This window comes from Chanodichthys erythropterus, chromosome 5 (assembly GCF_024489055.1).
Source record: "Chanodichthys erythropterus isolate Z2021 chromosome 5, ASM2448905v1, whole genome shotgun sequence".
In the NCBI taxonomy this organism is placed as follows: domain Eukaryota; kingdom Metazoa; phylum Chordata; class Actinopteri; order Cypriniformes; family Xenocyprididae; genus Chanodichthys; species Chanodichthys erythropterus.
The window spans coordinates 9002991-9020063 of NC_090225.1; the positions used below are offsets into that span (position 1 = coordinate 9002991).

Genomic DNA, 17073 nt, shown 5'->3' on the forward strand with positions numbered 1-17073 from the left:
ATCGTTTCTTACTGTATTCACGGAGACAAGAGAGCCGACGCTATTTTCATTTTTAAACACTTGCAGTCTGTATAATTCATAAACACAACTTCATTCTTTATAAATCTCTCCAACAGTGTAGCATTAGCCGTTAGCCACGGAGCACAGCCTCAAACTTCAAATTCAAAATCAATGTAAACATCCAAATAAACACTATACTCACAGGAATGTATGCATGATCCATTTTGAGGGTTATATTAGCTGTGTGAACTTTTTGTTTGCTGTTTAAGGCAGTTGAGAGCTCGCGGGGGAGCAGGAGATTTAAAGGGGCCGCACGCTTAATCGGTGCATATGTAATAATGGCTCAAAATAGGCAGTTTAAAAAAATGTATGGGGTATTTTGAGCTGAAACTTCACAGACACGTTCAGGGGACACCTTAGACTTATATTACATCTTTTAAAAATATGTTCTAGGGCACCTTTAAGTTTTTCCATGGTTCACAATTAACGCCTGGATTTTTCTTTCAGTACTTCATAATCATTCGCTTCTTCCTCTTCAAAATCCATGGCATTAAATAACTTTATCGCTTCATCTCCAGCAAAGTGAAGAAAAGTAGCACATTTTATCTTGCCTGATTGCTCAGATGTTCTGCTTGCAATGAGATACAGCTCAGTTTTTTGCAGTTTGTGTGGAGATTTTAGCTGGTCAATTGTGAACTTGTGACACCATGTAATACCCTTTGGGTATCTCATAGTTAGCTGTTTAGGCTTAATACTTAATAGATGCAGATAAAGACACAACCAGTGCCCAAGGAAGTCGACCGGAAGTTGAAGTCGGCCAGGTGCCGCCATCTTGTAGCAGAACTTCACTTGCGTTAGCATCCCCATTGACTCCCATTCATTTTGGCGTCACTTTGACAGTGAATAACTTTACATCTGAGGCGTTTAAAGACTCCATTTGTCCATTATTTATTTCTAAACATACACGACAATGTATAAAGGGCTCCATTACCTTCTATGTTACATTATGGCCCCGTAGAAACAGTTTTTGTAAAAATAAGCTAACGATTGCGTCATAACCACTCGACTCTCTGTCGCACAGTAGCGGAATTACCGTACAGACAGGAGGAGAAGCTCGCAGGCAATAGGGGAGATTATCTTAATATGGCGTACTGGCGTTACATTTTAAAATACTGTACAAAATAATTAATCAGAATACTTACTCCTGCTCACTCACGCCAAAGAACTCCACGCTCAAGCTCGCCGTCTCTGCAAGATTAACGATGGCAGTTTGCACGCACAGCTACTAGAAGATTTACATCTGTCAGACAGGTTGCTGACGTCATCAAGCTTAGTGTGAGTCTGCGCGTCAGAAAAGGAAGTGCTAAAAATCGCTAAAAATGGGCTTCACTTGACTCAATTGAGTCCCAATGGGGTCGCTGTGTCCATTTCTTTTACTGTCTATGGACACAACACACTACGAGTTGTTCATGATGAATCCATTTCTTGTTCTGTTGTTTCAGTGTCACAACAAGGATACATGTATGCAGGGTTCCACCTAGTGGTAAGTACGAGCATACATTACATGGTGGTCGTCAAGCCTTCAGATTCATCTGTGCAGAACGGAGCCGAAGAACAACTCACGTTATTACAAAACAACATTCTTCCGCAAGTGACATGTAGCTTTATCTGCTAAAGGGCCAAAAATTACACTGTCCAAGTTTGAAATCCAGAAGTTCATTTTCAAATAACAGTGGTTAAAATTGGATATGTGTTTAAGAAGAAATATGATACATCAATTTGGATTATAGCCTAATGCATGTCTATTTAAAAGTGCACTGATGTGGTGTTTATAGAGACCTTGGTGGTGTACTAAGGATGTTGTGATATGGTACTCAACATTAACAACCCATTTCTGCATTATGACATTTCTAAATGAAACAAGACATCAGTTTAACCTGACCTGAATGTGAGTTTTTAATTGTTTGTGCAGGACTTCTGAAACACCACTGGCATGCACTTTTGAGAAAGCTTCTTGTCTAAGATGTGGCATCTAGAAATATCACATTATCATCACCAAAAGGCCAATGGCATTGTTTTAAAACTATGCTTACAATATGGTCTAATTACATTTAAAGTGTCACCCTCAATTACACTTAATTCCACATGATAATAGACAAAAACACATTTACCAAATAATCTTGTTAGAATACAAGACTGAATCATTCACAATGGCATGAAAACATTCCTTATCGCTCATATTATTAGGCATACTGTCGCTATCAAACAGTATAATCATTATTTCCACTTCAAATCAAATGAAGTACAATTCTTTGGATTAGCTGTCTGGCATGATGAAGGACAGACAGGAGAAGGTTGTACCAGGCAGGCATTCTGTGTTATCTGCTGCTTGAATCTCATTAAAGAGAGCATGCTCTTTACTCCCAGCATTCCCAACACTCTCTTTCAGCTCTGCCAATCGCTGTAGTATAATATGTTTTTCCCTGCCTCTTATAATTCCTCGGAAGTACAGCACAGCTGAGAGATGGCTCTTTCTGGAAAGGGTGAAACATTTGTTGAATTAAAGTAAAATTAACATTTGTTAAATTGTAAATGATATCGCCAGCACATAATATGACTCGCACCTGATGTCTGGATAGTTTTCAACCAGTGGCTGTAGGTTATGTTTTACATCACTTTTCTTGCACCCAATGATCTTGCTCAGTTGGTCCCCGACTGGATGGAGCCAATCTGAGGTAGAATGCTATACAGAGAATGATGCAGTAAGGAATATGTTAGCATGTTTTAATTAAAAAGCACTGGTGTTCAAAGATGCATTTTATTATACCATTTCTTGGAAAATCTCCTTCAGTTCCTCCCACTGATTTGCAATCTTAGTGGCAGCCGTCTCATTCTTCCTGTTTTTGCATGAGTAGTTATTCTTCATGAGCTGAGAAACATATTCCTTGACCATGAAAAAGTGAGCTTCATTCACAAAGGCCTGCATAAACAGGAGAAGGCAGAGAAAAGAGGGGGATTTTACAATAAATACACGAAGATGTGTATTAAATTGATGTGTGTGTATATACTTAAAAGGTTAGTTTACCCAAAAATTAAAATTCTGTCATTAATTACTCACCCTCGTGTCGTTCTACACCTGTAAGACCTTTGTTCATCTTCAGAACACAAATGAAGATATTTGTTCAAATCTGATGGTTCAGTGAGGCCTTCGTTGGCAGTAAGATAATTGACACTTTCAGATGCCCAGAAAGCTACTAAAGGCATATTTAAAACAGTTCATGTGACTACAGTGGTTCAACCTTATTGTTACGAAGTGACGAGAATACATTTGTGTGCCAAAAAAACAAAATAACGACTTTATTCAACAATATCTAGAGATGATTTCAAAACACTGATTCATGAATCTTCAGAGCTTTACGAATCTTTTGTTTCGTTATTTTGTTTTTTTTTTGTTGCACAAAAAATATTCTTGTCGCTTCCTAACATTAAAGTTGAACCACTGTAGTCACATGAACTGTTTTAAATATTTTTTTTTGTAGCTTTCTGGGCATCTGAAAGTGTTATCTTGCTGGCAGTACAGGCCTCACTGAGCCATCAGATTTTATCAAAAATATCTTAATTTGTGTTCCGAAGATGAACGAAGGTCTTACGGGTGTGGAACGACACTAAAGTGAGTAATTAATGACAGAAATTTAATTTTCGTATGAACTAACCCTTTAATGAACTTGTCATAGTCTCACCTGTTTATGTTTTGGGCTCATGTATTTGGTCTGTTCAGAAAGAGTCTTAGTTCTTTTGATCAGCTGTGAAAAGTCTTCATCAAATGAAAACCATTTTCCTGTCATTTGTCTCCTGAGGAAAGGCTACAAACAGAAGCACTTAATATTCACTCACTCCATTATAAATCTTACACATTCAATTAATTATTAAATTCTAGATGCATATTCACAAACATTATGACTGAATTCAGTGATTTATTAACTTACTTTTAGAATTCTGCACAATATAATTTTTATATCAGTTTTGTATTATAGTAAAATTGTTCATAAAAGGTGAATATCAGGTCAATATCAGTTATTACTGTCTGAATGGTACTTTCTTAATTTTTTCTGGTGTGTCTCTCAAACTATTGCCATTGTTTAACAATTAAAGTTAACAATGAGTGTTTCAGAAGCTCACACCTTGACATCCGTTTTGAAGTGATCCATCAAAGATTGACTCAATTTGGTGGTAAGTCCATCTATTTCCCTTCGAACCAGCTCTAGCGGAATGGGGCAGCTGTCCTTAAAGCTCTCCATGTGCTCTCTGGAGATAAAAATTGAAATGTTGAAATTATAATTGCTTTACAGCTGTCCAAAAGATAAAAAGCAAAAAAAAAAAAAATAATAATAATTATATATATATATATATATATATATATATATATATATATATATATATATATATATATATATATATATATATATATAAAATGTGGGTTTTGTCTGTATGCAGTTTGTATTTTGCTCTTTATGTCCACATTTTCTTATCTATCTTTTAAAGTAAAATAATAATAATAAAATAACATCTAAAATAATTATTTTCATTTAGATTTTATCTTTTTTTATATCCAGATTTGAATTCTATTATACAAAGGACTGTACAATGACATTCTCACTACTTAATCTTTTTGTTTGTTTGTCTGTTTGTTTGTTAAGCAATGCTACATTAGCTATGTTTCCATCCAAAGTTGTGAATTTAACTTGTGCACAAAACTGGAATATCACATAAAACTATTGTGAATAAAGCGTTTCCACCCCATGCGTTCAAGAGAACAAAATCATCACCTCCTTGGAAATTGGCGCAAAATATCTGTAATAAAAACAGAAGTTCTTTTTTTCATCATGAATGAGGGAAACACTTCTGGGAGGACATTATACCTAATCATTTTGATGACAGACTTTGGCTCAGGCATTTCAGAATGATCAAAACCAACATTTGCGATACTGTGCAATGAAATTGTTCCGCTGGTTAGTTCGGTTATCTAATCACACTGTTGAGGCAATGTCATGTGAGTTTTTTGTTGCACATCAAGGGATTTATTCAGTAAATGTGTTTCCGTCATAGTTTATGTTCATGTCTTCTTATTGGATAAAACTGAATCTGCCTTGATAGAGCACTTAAGTATTTAATGTGCATTTTTTGAATTTATGAACAAATTCTTTTCATCTAGCGGTTGTTTTAATGCAATATTGCATTATGCACATAAAAATAGGTGGATGGAAACATAGCTAGTGATTTAGGCTCTTAGAAACCTTTTTAGTGCATACAAATCACAATAGTTTAATCGTAAAACAGTAAGGCCAATGAAATCGTTTAGTTTTACACACATTAAATACATACAAATACATCCAACCAGAAATAAATTGACAACACATGGATGTATGCTGATATACACTATTGCTCAAAAGTTTGGGGTCTGTGAGATTTTGTACTTTTTAAAGTGCTGCATTTAAAATACGACAATATTGTGAATTATTATCTTTATTACTATTAGAGTTTCAAAAGTTTTCTATTTTAATATATTTTAAATTGTAATTCATCTGATGGCAAAGCTGAATTTTCAGCATCATTATTCCAGTCACATGATCATTCAGAAATAATTCTAATATGTTTCTTTCTCCTCAGGATTCTCTGCTGGATACAAATTTCAATTGAACAACATTTATAATTTTAAAACTCTACTGTCACTTTTGATCAATTTCATGCATCCGTGCTAAATACATTTATTTATGTATGTATTTATTTATTTATTTTAAAAATACTTTTTTACCCCAAAGTTCTGAATGGTAGTGTATCACATTTAGCAAATGGATTGGGATACAGCTAATAAGCTTAGGGGTTTCTGGTTGCCTTTTCAGCTAACAACAAAGCACACAAGAGGATGAATTTATGTCATAATAATGATCACCTTAATAAAGTATTTTCTGCTTTGTAATATTTAAGGCATTCATATCTAAAATCTCTTCTAATAACCCCTTTTATTAGTTAGAACCATGCAAGATCATTGGTTTAAGTTTTAGCGACGCACATCTAGGGGTTTATGTCGCATTAACATTCCCCAGCGTCAGGGACTTCCCCTGCCAACTGCCTGACTGCCTCTGTGCAGCATGAATTACTGGAAATCACGTGACAGATTGTTTGTTTTATGTTTTTTTTTCTTCTTTTTTTTAATTTATGGCTTCATGGCATTTAAGGTGATTGGCTTAAAACAGCTGGTGTCTGAACTATGTGATGATAGGTAAAGTTTAGAAGCTCAAAAAACATTCTGCCATTGAGATGAATGTGAAAGTTAACAAATGGCTTTCTCCACCTCCTGGCTTTGTAATCACATAATCTTTCTCAATGGGTTTCTCATGAGATAATGTTGATTTTGGAACTAGACTTGTAAACTTATATATTATTTATACTCCTCAAGAACACGTGTGTAAAATAGTTTCAATGAAACTGACAATTTAATTTTGGGCTGTGTGTTGTGTAAACGACTTACTTTAGTGCACTAAAGCTGTTGATGTAGCTGATGCGATACTCTGCCCAGAGAGAGGAGTTAGAGAGAGGACTGCTCCACTCAACAAATGCTGACTCAAACCTTCAGAGACAAATGACAACAGTCAGGGATACAGATATATAAAAAGAAATATATTTATCTAAGATCACGTGATTTGTCAGATATTGTTGAGGGCGGGGGAATAAATGTGGGAATTTTTTAATGCGATGTGGTTTAAATTAAGTGAGAAAGGTCTGTCACATGAATAGATTGGGGGGGGACTGAAAATGATTTGCGTCATTTCATGTAAAAGCAAACAAATTTTAGAAACGTCCATGGCTCAAATGATTGATTTTGTTAATATTTGTTCTGTAGAAAGACAAAGGATGAAAGCCAAAATAATAAATATCATGGATGTATATTTACTGAATAATCCACTATTTCATGGAGGGGTGTGAAAAGATGACAAAAGATGACAGCATCATTATTTTATTTTTACACCGAGGTTGATTGGTCTATTAGTAAAATCTGTTAACTTTAGTAATCTTCATTGCATTTTATGCCAATGCAGCAGCATGTAGTTACGGTAATGTGTATTTGAACTCTAGCTTCAAAACTGTTAAAAAGAACAAAATCCTTTTTTCCAAATATTCCTGAAATTGATTCAAATATAGATTCTTATAAATACACTTTTGAGAGCAAGTTAATATGGCTCAACTTGACCATTTCCGTGGATTTATGGCAGTAAAACAGGTCTAGAAAATGCTTCTTGATTTAAAAATTTTTTAGATATTTGGACTGGAAACAAGACAAAAACTCTAAAACTAAGAAAAGCATTTTTTTGTAGTGTGAAAATTGACATTTTGACTCCCCCTCTACAAAATAGTGGATTTTTCAGTAAATATACATCCAATATGACATTTAATATTTTGGCTTTCTTCATCATTTATGCATTTCTTTCACCAGAATTTTCTTCTTTTTTTTTTCCCCTAATCATAATCAAAAATTTTAGCCAGAGACCTCTAGTTGAGTTGACACACAAGGAAACCTTTTTTTACTCCAATAATAAATGTCAAATCAGCAAATAAAGATATAACAGCTGTTCAGTGAAACAATCTGCACATAAAATATAAACTACAGAAGCTTTCAGAGCTGTTAAATTACAAAACTTCCAGTTAGCAAGTTAGTTCTTTATCACAAACCTTTTTGGAAAGGTCTTCAGTTCCTCCAGACAGGATCGGACAACCTTCTGCTCAAGGTTCACATCGATTCTACTGGATCCTTGTACATGCCCTTTAATATTCTTGGAAAGGAAACATATAAAGGCATTTTAAAATGAATCAATATGAATTGAGCAGTTTAATCCAACACAAATTTTGAAGAATGTTGGCAACCAAACCAAGATGGGCCCCACTAACTTAGTATGGGGAAAAAAATACTATGGAAGTCAATGGGGTCCATCAAATGTTTGGTTACATACATTCTTTAGAATATGTTCTTTTGTGTTCAGCAGAAGGAAGAAACTCATACAGGTTTGGAACAGCTTGTGAATGAGTAAATAAAGAACTATCCCTTTAAGTGTCCAAATACTTTTGTGTGTGTGTGTTCTCTACTATACCTATTTTTTATCACTTTAAACTGGAAATGATTTGATTGCAAAGTGTGATTGTGCTATGAGTGTTTAAATAGTTTTGGGGCCACTATAAGTTAAGAAAAAGGTCCTATACTGCCCTCTATTGCTAAACAAATTAATGGGAAATCAAAGGACTTCCCTTTAACCTTCATTTGACTTCCATTTAAAACTAAGGGAAGGTGAGCTAATTATGAAAGTGCAGTCTCACCGTGCAGATATCCATGTCAATGTGTGAGCTGTAGATTCCCTCATCAATGTTTGGTTTTCTCCTTTCTTTCCACATTTCCTCATTCTCCAACTCAATAATTCTGTCAAGTGATGTTCTCATGTCAGCCTATTAAGAGCACAGGATTGGACACTGAATTCAGAATCTTACTTGACTAAATCATACTTTCAGTACAGTCTCGCTACTAGTGTTATCTCAGATGACAGATGTGCTCGTATGCTACCTGTAAGCGACTGCAGTATTTGACTTTAATCTGATTAAGGAAGTTTTTGTCCAGCGAAAGCACTCTCTGATCTTCCTTCAGCTCTGGCTGCAGAGAGCAGCTTCCCATAATCTTCTCACTATGGAAACAGCAGTTAAATACAAATTAAGTGACAGTCACATCATAACTCTTGGGCCCGGTTTCATCCTAAACCAGGATTAGGCCTTAGTTCAATTAGGGCATTTTATAAATGTTCACTAGAAAAAAAAAAAAACATTACTGGTGTGCATCTTAAGAAAAAACAATGACACTGACATATTTTAAGATCTGTCAGTAGAAGTTACTTTCAGCTCAAACATGTATTTTAGTCTAGGACTAGCTTAAGCCTTGTCTGTGAAACCAGAGGTTGAAGTTTTAAATCTTAAATCTCATAATCTGTCATAATACATGTGACTCTCAACTCCCAAGGCACATCCTTTAAATGTATGGTTCTGTGCTTTATTGTGAAACCAACTTCACAATGAATCTCAGCAACTGATTCGTACATGAGTTTCCATATAAGGTCTGAAGAGGACTGGAGTAAATCACGAAGAGCTATTTATCAAACTGGAGTTTTGGGTCATTTAAAAACGCATAGAAACCACTAGACCTTTCACGATTTGAGAAGTGGATGTTTGGAGCTCTGAAATTTCATATGAAGAGCCTCTGGTTGACGCAGTATATCAGTCTTTTGATTGGCTCTTATGCAGTTATGTGAATCCATTTTTGAGCGTCATGCCAGGTTTGGTGTCAATGGCATCAAATGCTATTTATTTTCTGATTACATGCCATTGATGTCAACCCTGATGTGGTGTTTCAGTGAACAATGACTAAAAATTGTCATACAAATCTATTGTACAGTAGTTTTGCAAATACAGTACACGAAATCTTGATGGAGGTGGGTAATTTTCGAAATTGTCTTATAAAGTCATAATACATACATTGTTTTTGAATTACCGTAAAGCATTTTGTCACTCTCGCGTGAACGTGAAACATGAGGCGAGATTGTGTCGAGTCGGCGCAGTTCAACTTGCAAGTGCTGTTTTTTGGCGTAGATGTGCCAGAGGGGGTTAGTGCACGCCTCAAACACACCACTACAAGTCAATTAACCATCGTGAGGACTTAGAAAACTATTTATGAAGGTAAAAAAAAAGTTACTTAGTTCTGCTTTAACTTATTATAATATGAAGTAGCACAACTGATTTCATCATTGATAGTAGTAAGAAGAAATGTTTCTTGAGCAGCAGATCAGCATATTAGAATGATTTCTGAAGGATCATGTGACATTGAAGACTGGAGTAATAATGCTGAATGATGTAGCTTTTCCATCACAAGTACAAAATTACATTTTAAAATGTATTTTAAAAAAGTTTATTATGGTTTTGACTATTTTTGATCAAATAAATGCAGCCTTGGTGAGGTTAAGAGACTTCTTTCAAAAACATTAAAGGGATAGTTCACCCAAAAATGAAAATTTGATGTTTATCTGCTTACCCCCAGTGCATCCAAGATGTAGGTGACTTTGTTTCTTCAGTCGAACGCAAATGATGATTTTTAACTGCAACCGTTGCCGTCTGTCATTCAAATAATAGCAGTGATTGGGAACTTCAACTATAACAGTATATAAAACTTGCTTTATTTTATAGAACTTTATAGAACATTATTTATATAATTTTTACCTCTAATACACCGCTATGTCCAACTTTGTTCAGCTTCCTGTTAGTGAGGTCAAAAAACGCGTTCTGATGACGGAAGTGACGCCCATATACTTCAATGAGCGCGAAACATCACTTCCGCTGTCAGAGCGCGATCAGACCTCACTAGCCGGAAGCTGAACGCAGTTGGACATAGAGGCGTATTAGAGGTAAAAAATATATAAATACTGTTCGGTTTCTTGCACAAACCGATCATTTCGTGTCTTAGGACATTAATGTGTCGTCACGAGCCGCAGGGTTTAATTTGGATTTGTCTATGGAAGTTTTTTCGACTCTTATTGTTCAAGTTCCCAATCACTGCTATTATTTGACTGACAGACGGCAGCGGTTGCAGTTCAAAATCATAATTTGCGTTCGACTGAAGAAAAAAAGTCCTCTACATCTTGGATGCCCTGGGGGTAAGCAGTTAAACATCAAATTTTCATTTTTGGGTGAACTATCCCTTTAAAAAATGTTACTGACCCTAAACTCTTGAATGGTAGTGTACCATATGTCATGCAAATCACTTTTATGATACATATATGGTGCTTTTATTGTCATTTCCTGACTTGTGTTTGAGTTCCCCCATTCATTTTCATTATATGGAACAAACGGCCAGGATATTCAACAAAAATCAACTTTTGTGTGTCAAAAATTAAATTGATACAGGTTTGGAACAGCATGACTTAGTTGTATTTAGTAAAACAGAATCTAATTGGATACCTACCTGGGGTAGCGATGAACAATGAAATCTAGAAGAGCGTAGTAATCTTTCAGCTCTGTCACCTTTTCCAGAAGTGTCTTTAAATGCTCTCCTACAGCCTCATGATGGCAGGACACATAGGTTTCAAACACTTTAAAGTCTTCTGGATATGAGCTCAGAAGTTGAGTCTTAACTCTCTCCAAATCCTCCACCACAGCTTTACCCAGAAGCCCCAGATGCACTGCCAACCAGGAAGCGTTCTGCTCACGGCTGTCCAGGTGAACTTTCTTTAGAGTATCTCGAACCCCGTCTCGTATCGCATCTCTCCATGCTTCCCTCCATCCCTGCATCGCTCCTGTTTCTCCCTGTCTCTTCTCTTCCTCCAGGATAATGTATGCTACATACACCAACAGCTCTTTATTGTGAGCACTGCAGTACTTTTCATCACTGGATTTGCGTACAATGGCAGACATTTTGTTTCTTAGTGTACCATAAAGCAGACTAAGGTCTTTCTCCTTATGCACTAGTTCGATGGGACAGTCTTCTTGATCTAGAGCTTGACGCTCCCGCTGAAGCTCCAAACGTAGAGAGAGTAGATTCACATAAGCATCCTCTAAAACTTCCCCCTCTATCAGTTTGTTAATTTCCATTACTGCAGCAAGTAACACAGTACAGAGGAAGAATAGAGGAGGGGAAAAGCAAAATATTAGTAAATGGATTACTGCAGGAGTTATACTGGATCAATAACACACTTGCATCACCAGCTGTTATAATTCACTCTGGAATGATACTCTATATCTAAACATTATGAGCTCATGCTTTCCAAAAATATCCCATTCGTGCTCTGTTTACCATAGATTAGCAATTGAAGGGATTCTGATTATAATCTTAGGATGTGGTCTGGGTAATGTCAGCATTTGTGAAGTGCTTTATAGATTAAGATTTTTTAATGTCTTTGAAAGAAGTCTCTTATGCTCAGTAAGCCTGTGTTTATTTGATCAAAAATATAATAAAAACAGTAATATTGTGAAATATTTTGAATACATTCAACAGTAGTGTACAGTATATGTGGGTAGTGTTGTGTGACAGGCTATACACCATATAAGACTGTTTTAAACTGCTTTTTACAATTCTTTTGTTGCTGTTGTTGTGGCATGTCTGTTTTATGACCTCTTCTCATTTCAGAGAGAATCATTGCTTGAATTCACAGGAATCCAAACAAAATAAGGGTGATTCAAAGCCCCTATAAAGTTTAACCCTTAAAGGGATAGTTCATCCAAAAATGAAAATTCTGTCATCATTTACTCACCCTCAGGTTGTTCCAAAGTTGTACAACATGTCTTTGGTCTGCTGAACACAAAGGAAGATATTTTGAAGAATGTGGGAAACTGAACTGTTTTGGGGCACCACTGACTTCCATAGTATTTTTTTCTACTATGTAAGTCAATGGTGACCCAAAGGAGTCTAGTTGCAAACTTTCTTTAAAATATCGTAATTTGTGTTCAACAGACCAAAGAAATTTATACAGCTTTGGAACAACCTGAGGTTGTGAAAATGAAGACAGAATTTTGATTTTTGGGTGAACTAACCCTTTAAGCCCCGAGGGTATTTCCTTTTTTTTTTACACAAACTCCAAAACTATAGCAAGGAGAGTCAAAATGTTGGTATCATTTGAAATGGTAGCATGGTAGCAGGATCATTCATTTTTTTGGTGATGTTCCACTATATGTGAGCTGTATCTGGCTCAAATTTTGTGGTGATCACATAAAGAAATCAAAAGTTACAGCATTTGGAATCAAGGTAGCCTTATTGTTTAGCCATTGGCGCCCTCTGATGGACATTTTAAAACCGTTCTTTCACATGGAGTAACTCGTGAACGGCTCTTATGGTTTTGTTGATCTTGGAGTCATTTCAATCGGGAGCATCCACCGTAAGTAATGTTGTGCCATTTTCAACAATCTATGCAAGTTTCATGAAGTTATAAGCTAAAGTTTCATGTTAAAGCTACATTTTAGTTTCAGTTAGCATCTGTGCGCTTGTGGGGTTTTATGTGTCGTAATTGCATAAGCAATAACTCGTGATTGGCTTATTGGATTATGCAGATTGGACTCCTTTTAATTGTGAGAGTGCTTTAAATAATGATGTCCAATTTTCATCAATAATTTTGATTATGAATTTTATCGTGGGGGGTGGTGTCCCGCCGACAGGACACTTCGGGCTTAGGGGGTAAAAGACGGTGGGCCCCAGCCCCCTTTCAGTGTAAAGACCAACATCATAGGGCCAAGAACAACTTTTTTTAGATGATATTGACTTGACCTACTGTATTTTAGAAAACATGAGCAAAAACAATGTTCAAGCAAGACCTAAAAGTTAAAGGGTTAGTTCACCCAAAAATGTAATTTCTGTCATTAATTACTCACACTCATGTCATCCGAAACCCATAAGACCTTCGTTCGTCTTCGGAACACAAATTAAGATATTTTTGATGAAATCCGAGGGTATCTGATGTAGTGAATGCAGTGCAGGCTTCTGTGTTTACGTCTGAATGCCGGCCAATAATAAGTCGTCGTCCTGACATAGAATGCGAAAGCCTGCACTGCGTTCATTACGTGAACTGCGTATGACTACAGTTAAAAAGTCGTTATTTTTGTTATGTTTTTGAGCACAAAAAGTATTCTCATACTTCATAACATTAAGGTTGAGCCACTGCATTCACATGGACTATTTTAACAATGTTTTTATTATCTTTCTGGACCTCAAAAGGTGCAATGACTGTCTATGTGTGGTTCGAAACAGTGGCATTTCATCAAAAATATCTTAAATTTTGTTCCGAAGATGAACAAAGGTCTTACAGGTTTGGGACGATATGAGGGTGAGTCCGTAATGACAGAAATTAATTTTTTTGGTGAACTAACCCTTTAATGGTGTAACAAAAATGTTAATTTGATGTTGAACAATTCTTTGTCAGCTACCTAGAGAGAGGACACACACTAGTTGTGCGATAAACACTCACCTGACAAAGGCAAAGCTGGTATATCAGGCAGAGTATACGTGTCTCTGAGCTCCAACACTCTGTCTATGCTCTCCACACTATTTGTTTCCTGCTCTTCAGATGAAGTTATGGTCTCTGTGACAGGTTCAAGTGGGTCCTGTTTGTGTTTTTTAGGTCCCAGACCCAAACTCTGCCTGATCGATGCTCCCCTCTTTGCCAATGTACCTGTTAATCCAACTGCAGAATCTGAGAATAAAATGAACAGTTACAGGGGATGATTCATGTCATTATGTATGTATAACATTCAATTGAGCAAATGTTCTCTAACAAACAAACAAAAAAAAATTACCATGTAATATGAAAGCTCATTTTACCCTAAATTTCATCCTTTTAATAAATGAAAATTTATAGTTTAAAGAAAACATCTGAATAATCTAATATCTCAAATGTACACTTATGCAATGTCTTAATGATACAATAAACAGGATATAAAGGTCAGGATGACATATTTTTTGAACATTGACTGTTCTGTGAATTTTAGAACACAGTTAAGGCCAGATCTCCCAAAAGGTTTAAATATTTAAGTAATAAACCTTCTTCATTATTTGCAAAATTTACTATCAACACATCCTGTCATGGTAGCTTTAAGCATATTTCCCTTGTCTAGAGGTGAATCTAGTGACATGCAAAGACCAGTCACCTGACATAGTTCTGGTAAGAGAAGCTTTTTCTGCCTTGGGACTCTGAAATGAAGATTGTGAGGGCGATCCTCTGCTCAAGCCTGAATAGAGAAACATGCAAGGGGTTTAGAAAACCAAAGTAAAGAAAAAAGCCTTATATGCAACTACCATCTGTTATACAGGCTAGCATGGTTCCTTATGATTAAGATCTGTTAGTACAATTCTGCTCTGTGGCTACCAGAAGTTAAGTTAAACTAACACTGTTTACTTTATAAGTACCATATCTTCTGCTTTAGCTCTTACAACTCTGACCTTGGAAAGTCATTGTCATTAAAAAACGACAACACTTTTTCATCAGGTTATGGATATACACTTACTTGGAGAAGAAGGTGATCGTAACGTAGAATTTGAGGTTTGGCTTTGGTCGCTGTCTGTGCTCTCTGACCTTTTGTTTTTCGATGACATAGGACTGACAGCTTTCAAACTCGCTCTGAATGACTTCATAAGTCCAAGACTCTTCTCCTTGACTGGACTTTCCATCTGTTTTCCACCATTTTTCAAATCCTTTGTTGCGTCCTCACCCCATTCTGGTGGGTCATTAACCTCATTTCCCCCGTCTACTTCTTCTTTTCTAGTTTCTGCCATTTTGCCATGCGTCAGTTGGATCAAGCTTGCAGAAAATATATAAAGAACTTTAAAGAAATGTTGAAATACTGTGCCAAAAGGCAATGCAAGGTTTGACTGTGAGCCGAATGTGAGAATGAACTGTTGAATCTATCAGCAGGTACATCATGATCTCGTTTCTTTTTTCTTTTTTTTTCTTTTTTTTTTTGGGTTTGTTTTGTTTACTGACAACATGACTTTTTTCACCATAGAGGAATCTTGTAGAAGGCATAGGCCTACATGTTGTCATAACAACAGAAAGACATGAACTCGTATATAAAATCATTTAAAATATTCACAATACCAGTCCCAAACTTGATAGATTAACCACACATAGGGTGACAAAAAGTAGGACACTTTAAGAAATTTTTAATTAGGATCTATACGCCACTTAACCTGTCATTACACCTTTATGGAAAGCTTAGGATGTCAGGCAAAAACAAGAAATACACAAATATTCTGAAGAAAGAACCTTCATAGCCCAGATTTTTTTGAGGCAATGCTGGTTAAGTGCATTACTTGTATTGTCCAAGTTGGACACTTAATTCTCCTGTCCATGTTAATACCCTACACAATAATTAAATGTCAACTTCTTTAATCTTCATTCCTGCCTCCATTTGTGCCATTAGATTCTTTAGTAGCATTTGCACTACTGTAACTATTATACAAAGCACTCCATTGCAATTTAAATACATTTATTTCTGTACAGGTTACTAATTAACTCATATCTTTAAATGGCTTGATAAGCTGGTCCACTTTAACTTATTTATTAGGCTATATAATATTTCTCAGTGTAAATGGGAGCATAGTTTCTTACACCAAAAGATGACCGTTTCTTGGAAGTAGACTCTGATTTAGGAAGGAAATGTCTGCTTTATACCAAAAGCAACACCATGTGTGGCTAACTGGTACTTTGAGCACATTAGCCTACACCATGATAAATGTTTTTAAGTGCTTTAGAGACCGAAAATACAGATACAGGCTGTGCTCTTTCTAAACTATATACTTCTCGACCCTTTCAATATGTTTCACGGACAACAGCTCAGCTTAAGGAATCCCGTTAATTTGCACATTACATTAATGTAACATAAGTTTTAATCTTTTAGCACTAAACTCTGACGCTTATGAATGTGTTATTGAAACGACGTAGCGATTTCAGCCCCAGATTAAAGGATTGGGAGAAATAGCCTATATATTTTAAAAGTCAGTCAGTTCTAAAAACACGTTTAAAGACAAAAGCAGTTATTAGGCTACTTTATATTAATGTATAAATATGTTCGTAAAACATGGCATTGTAAAACGAACGCCGTCCGTCACTCACCTTAGATCCGAGTTTCTTGTCAAAGTCTGCCACTGGTAACTGTCTTTTATCTTAAAATCTATTTCAACATAAACATTTGGCAAACGCACTGCACCGACAGGTTCAACAGCAAAACTGAACTAATTACTTTCCCGTAAATACGAGCTGCGAAAAACCCTGGTTCTCGCATGGGATTCACCTTGAAACGTCACTGAATAGGTGCATTGTTAATTGTTAATCCGCATGAGGTAGCCTAGTACAGGAACTAGCGTCAGATTCAAGAGTTCAGCTAAAATACGAGTCTGACAAATGAATCACTGTTTTTACTGACTTGACAGTTTTTAAAATGATTACACTACACTTTCAGATTCCCATAATCTATGAAAATACAATTGTGCCTACCACTGAAGAAAAA

General features: G+C 35.9%; 1 protein-coding gene across 1 annotated transcript; it reads right to left on the reverse strand.

The window, feature by feature from the left end:
• Positions 1 to 798: 798 nt before the first annotated feature.
• Positions 799 to 16952, reverse strand: exoc3l4 (exocyst complex component 3-like 4). Its single transcript, XM_067385930.1, has 14 exons — positions 16680 to 16952; positions 15073 to 15365; positions 14716 to 14796; positions 14037 to 14261; positions 11048 to 11675; positions 8609 to 8726; positions 8368 to 8493; positions 7729 to 7829; positions 6530 to 6628; positions 4182 to 4305; positions 3741 to 3863; positions 2828 to 2980; positions 2625 to 2743; positions 799 to 2534 (listed from the first exon to the last, which is right to left on the reverse strand). Exons 2-14 carry the CDS (start codon positions 15338 to 15340, stop codon positions 2318 to 2320), a joined length of 2382 nt encoding a protein of 793 aa, XP_067242031.1. The 5' UTR covers positions 15341 to 15365; positions 16680 to 16952; the 3' UTR covers positions 799 to 2317.
• Between the last annotated feature and the right edge of the window lie 121 nt (positions 16953 to 17073).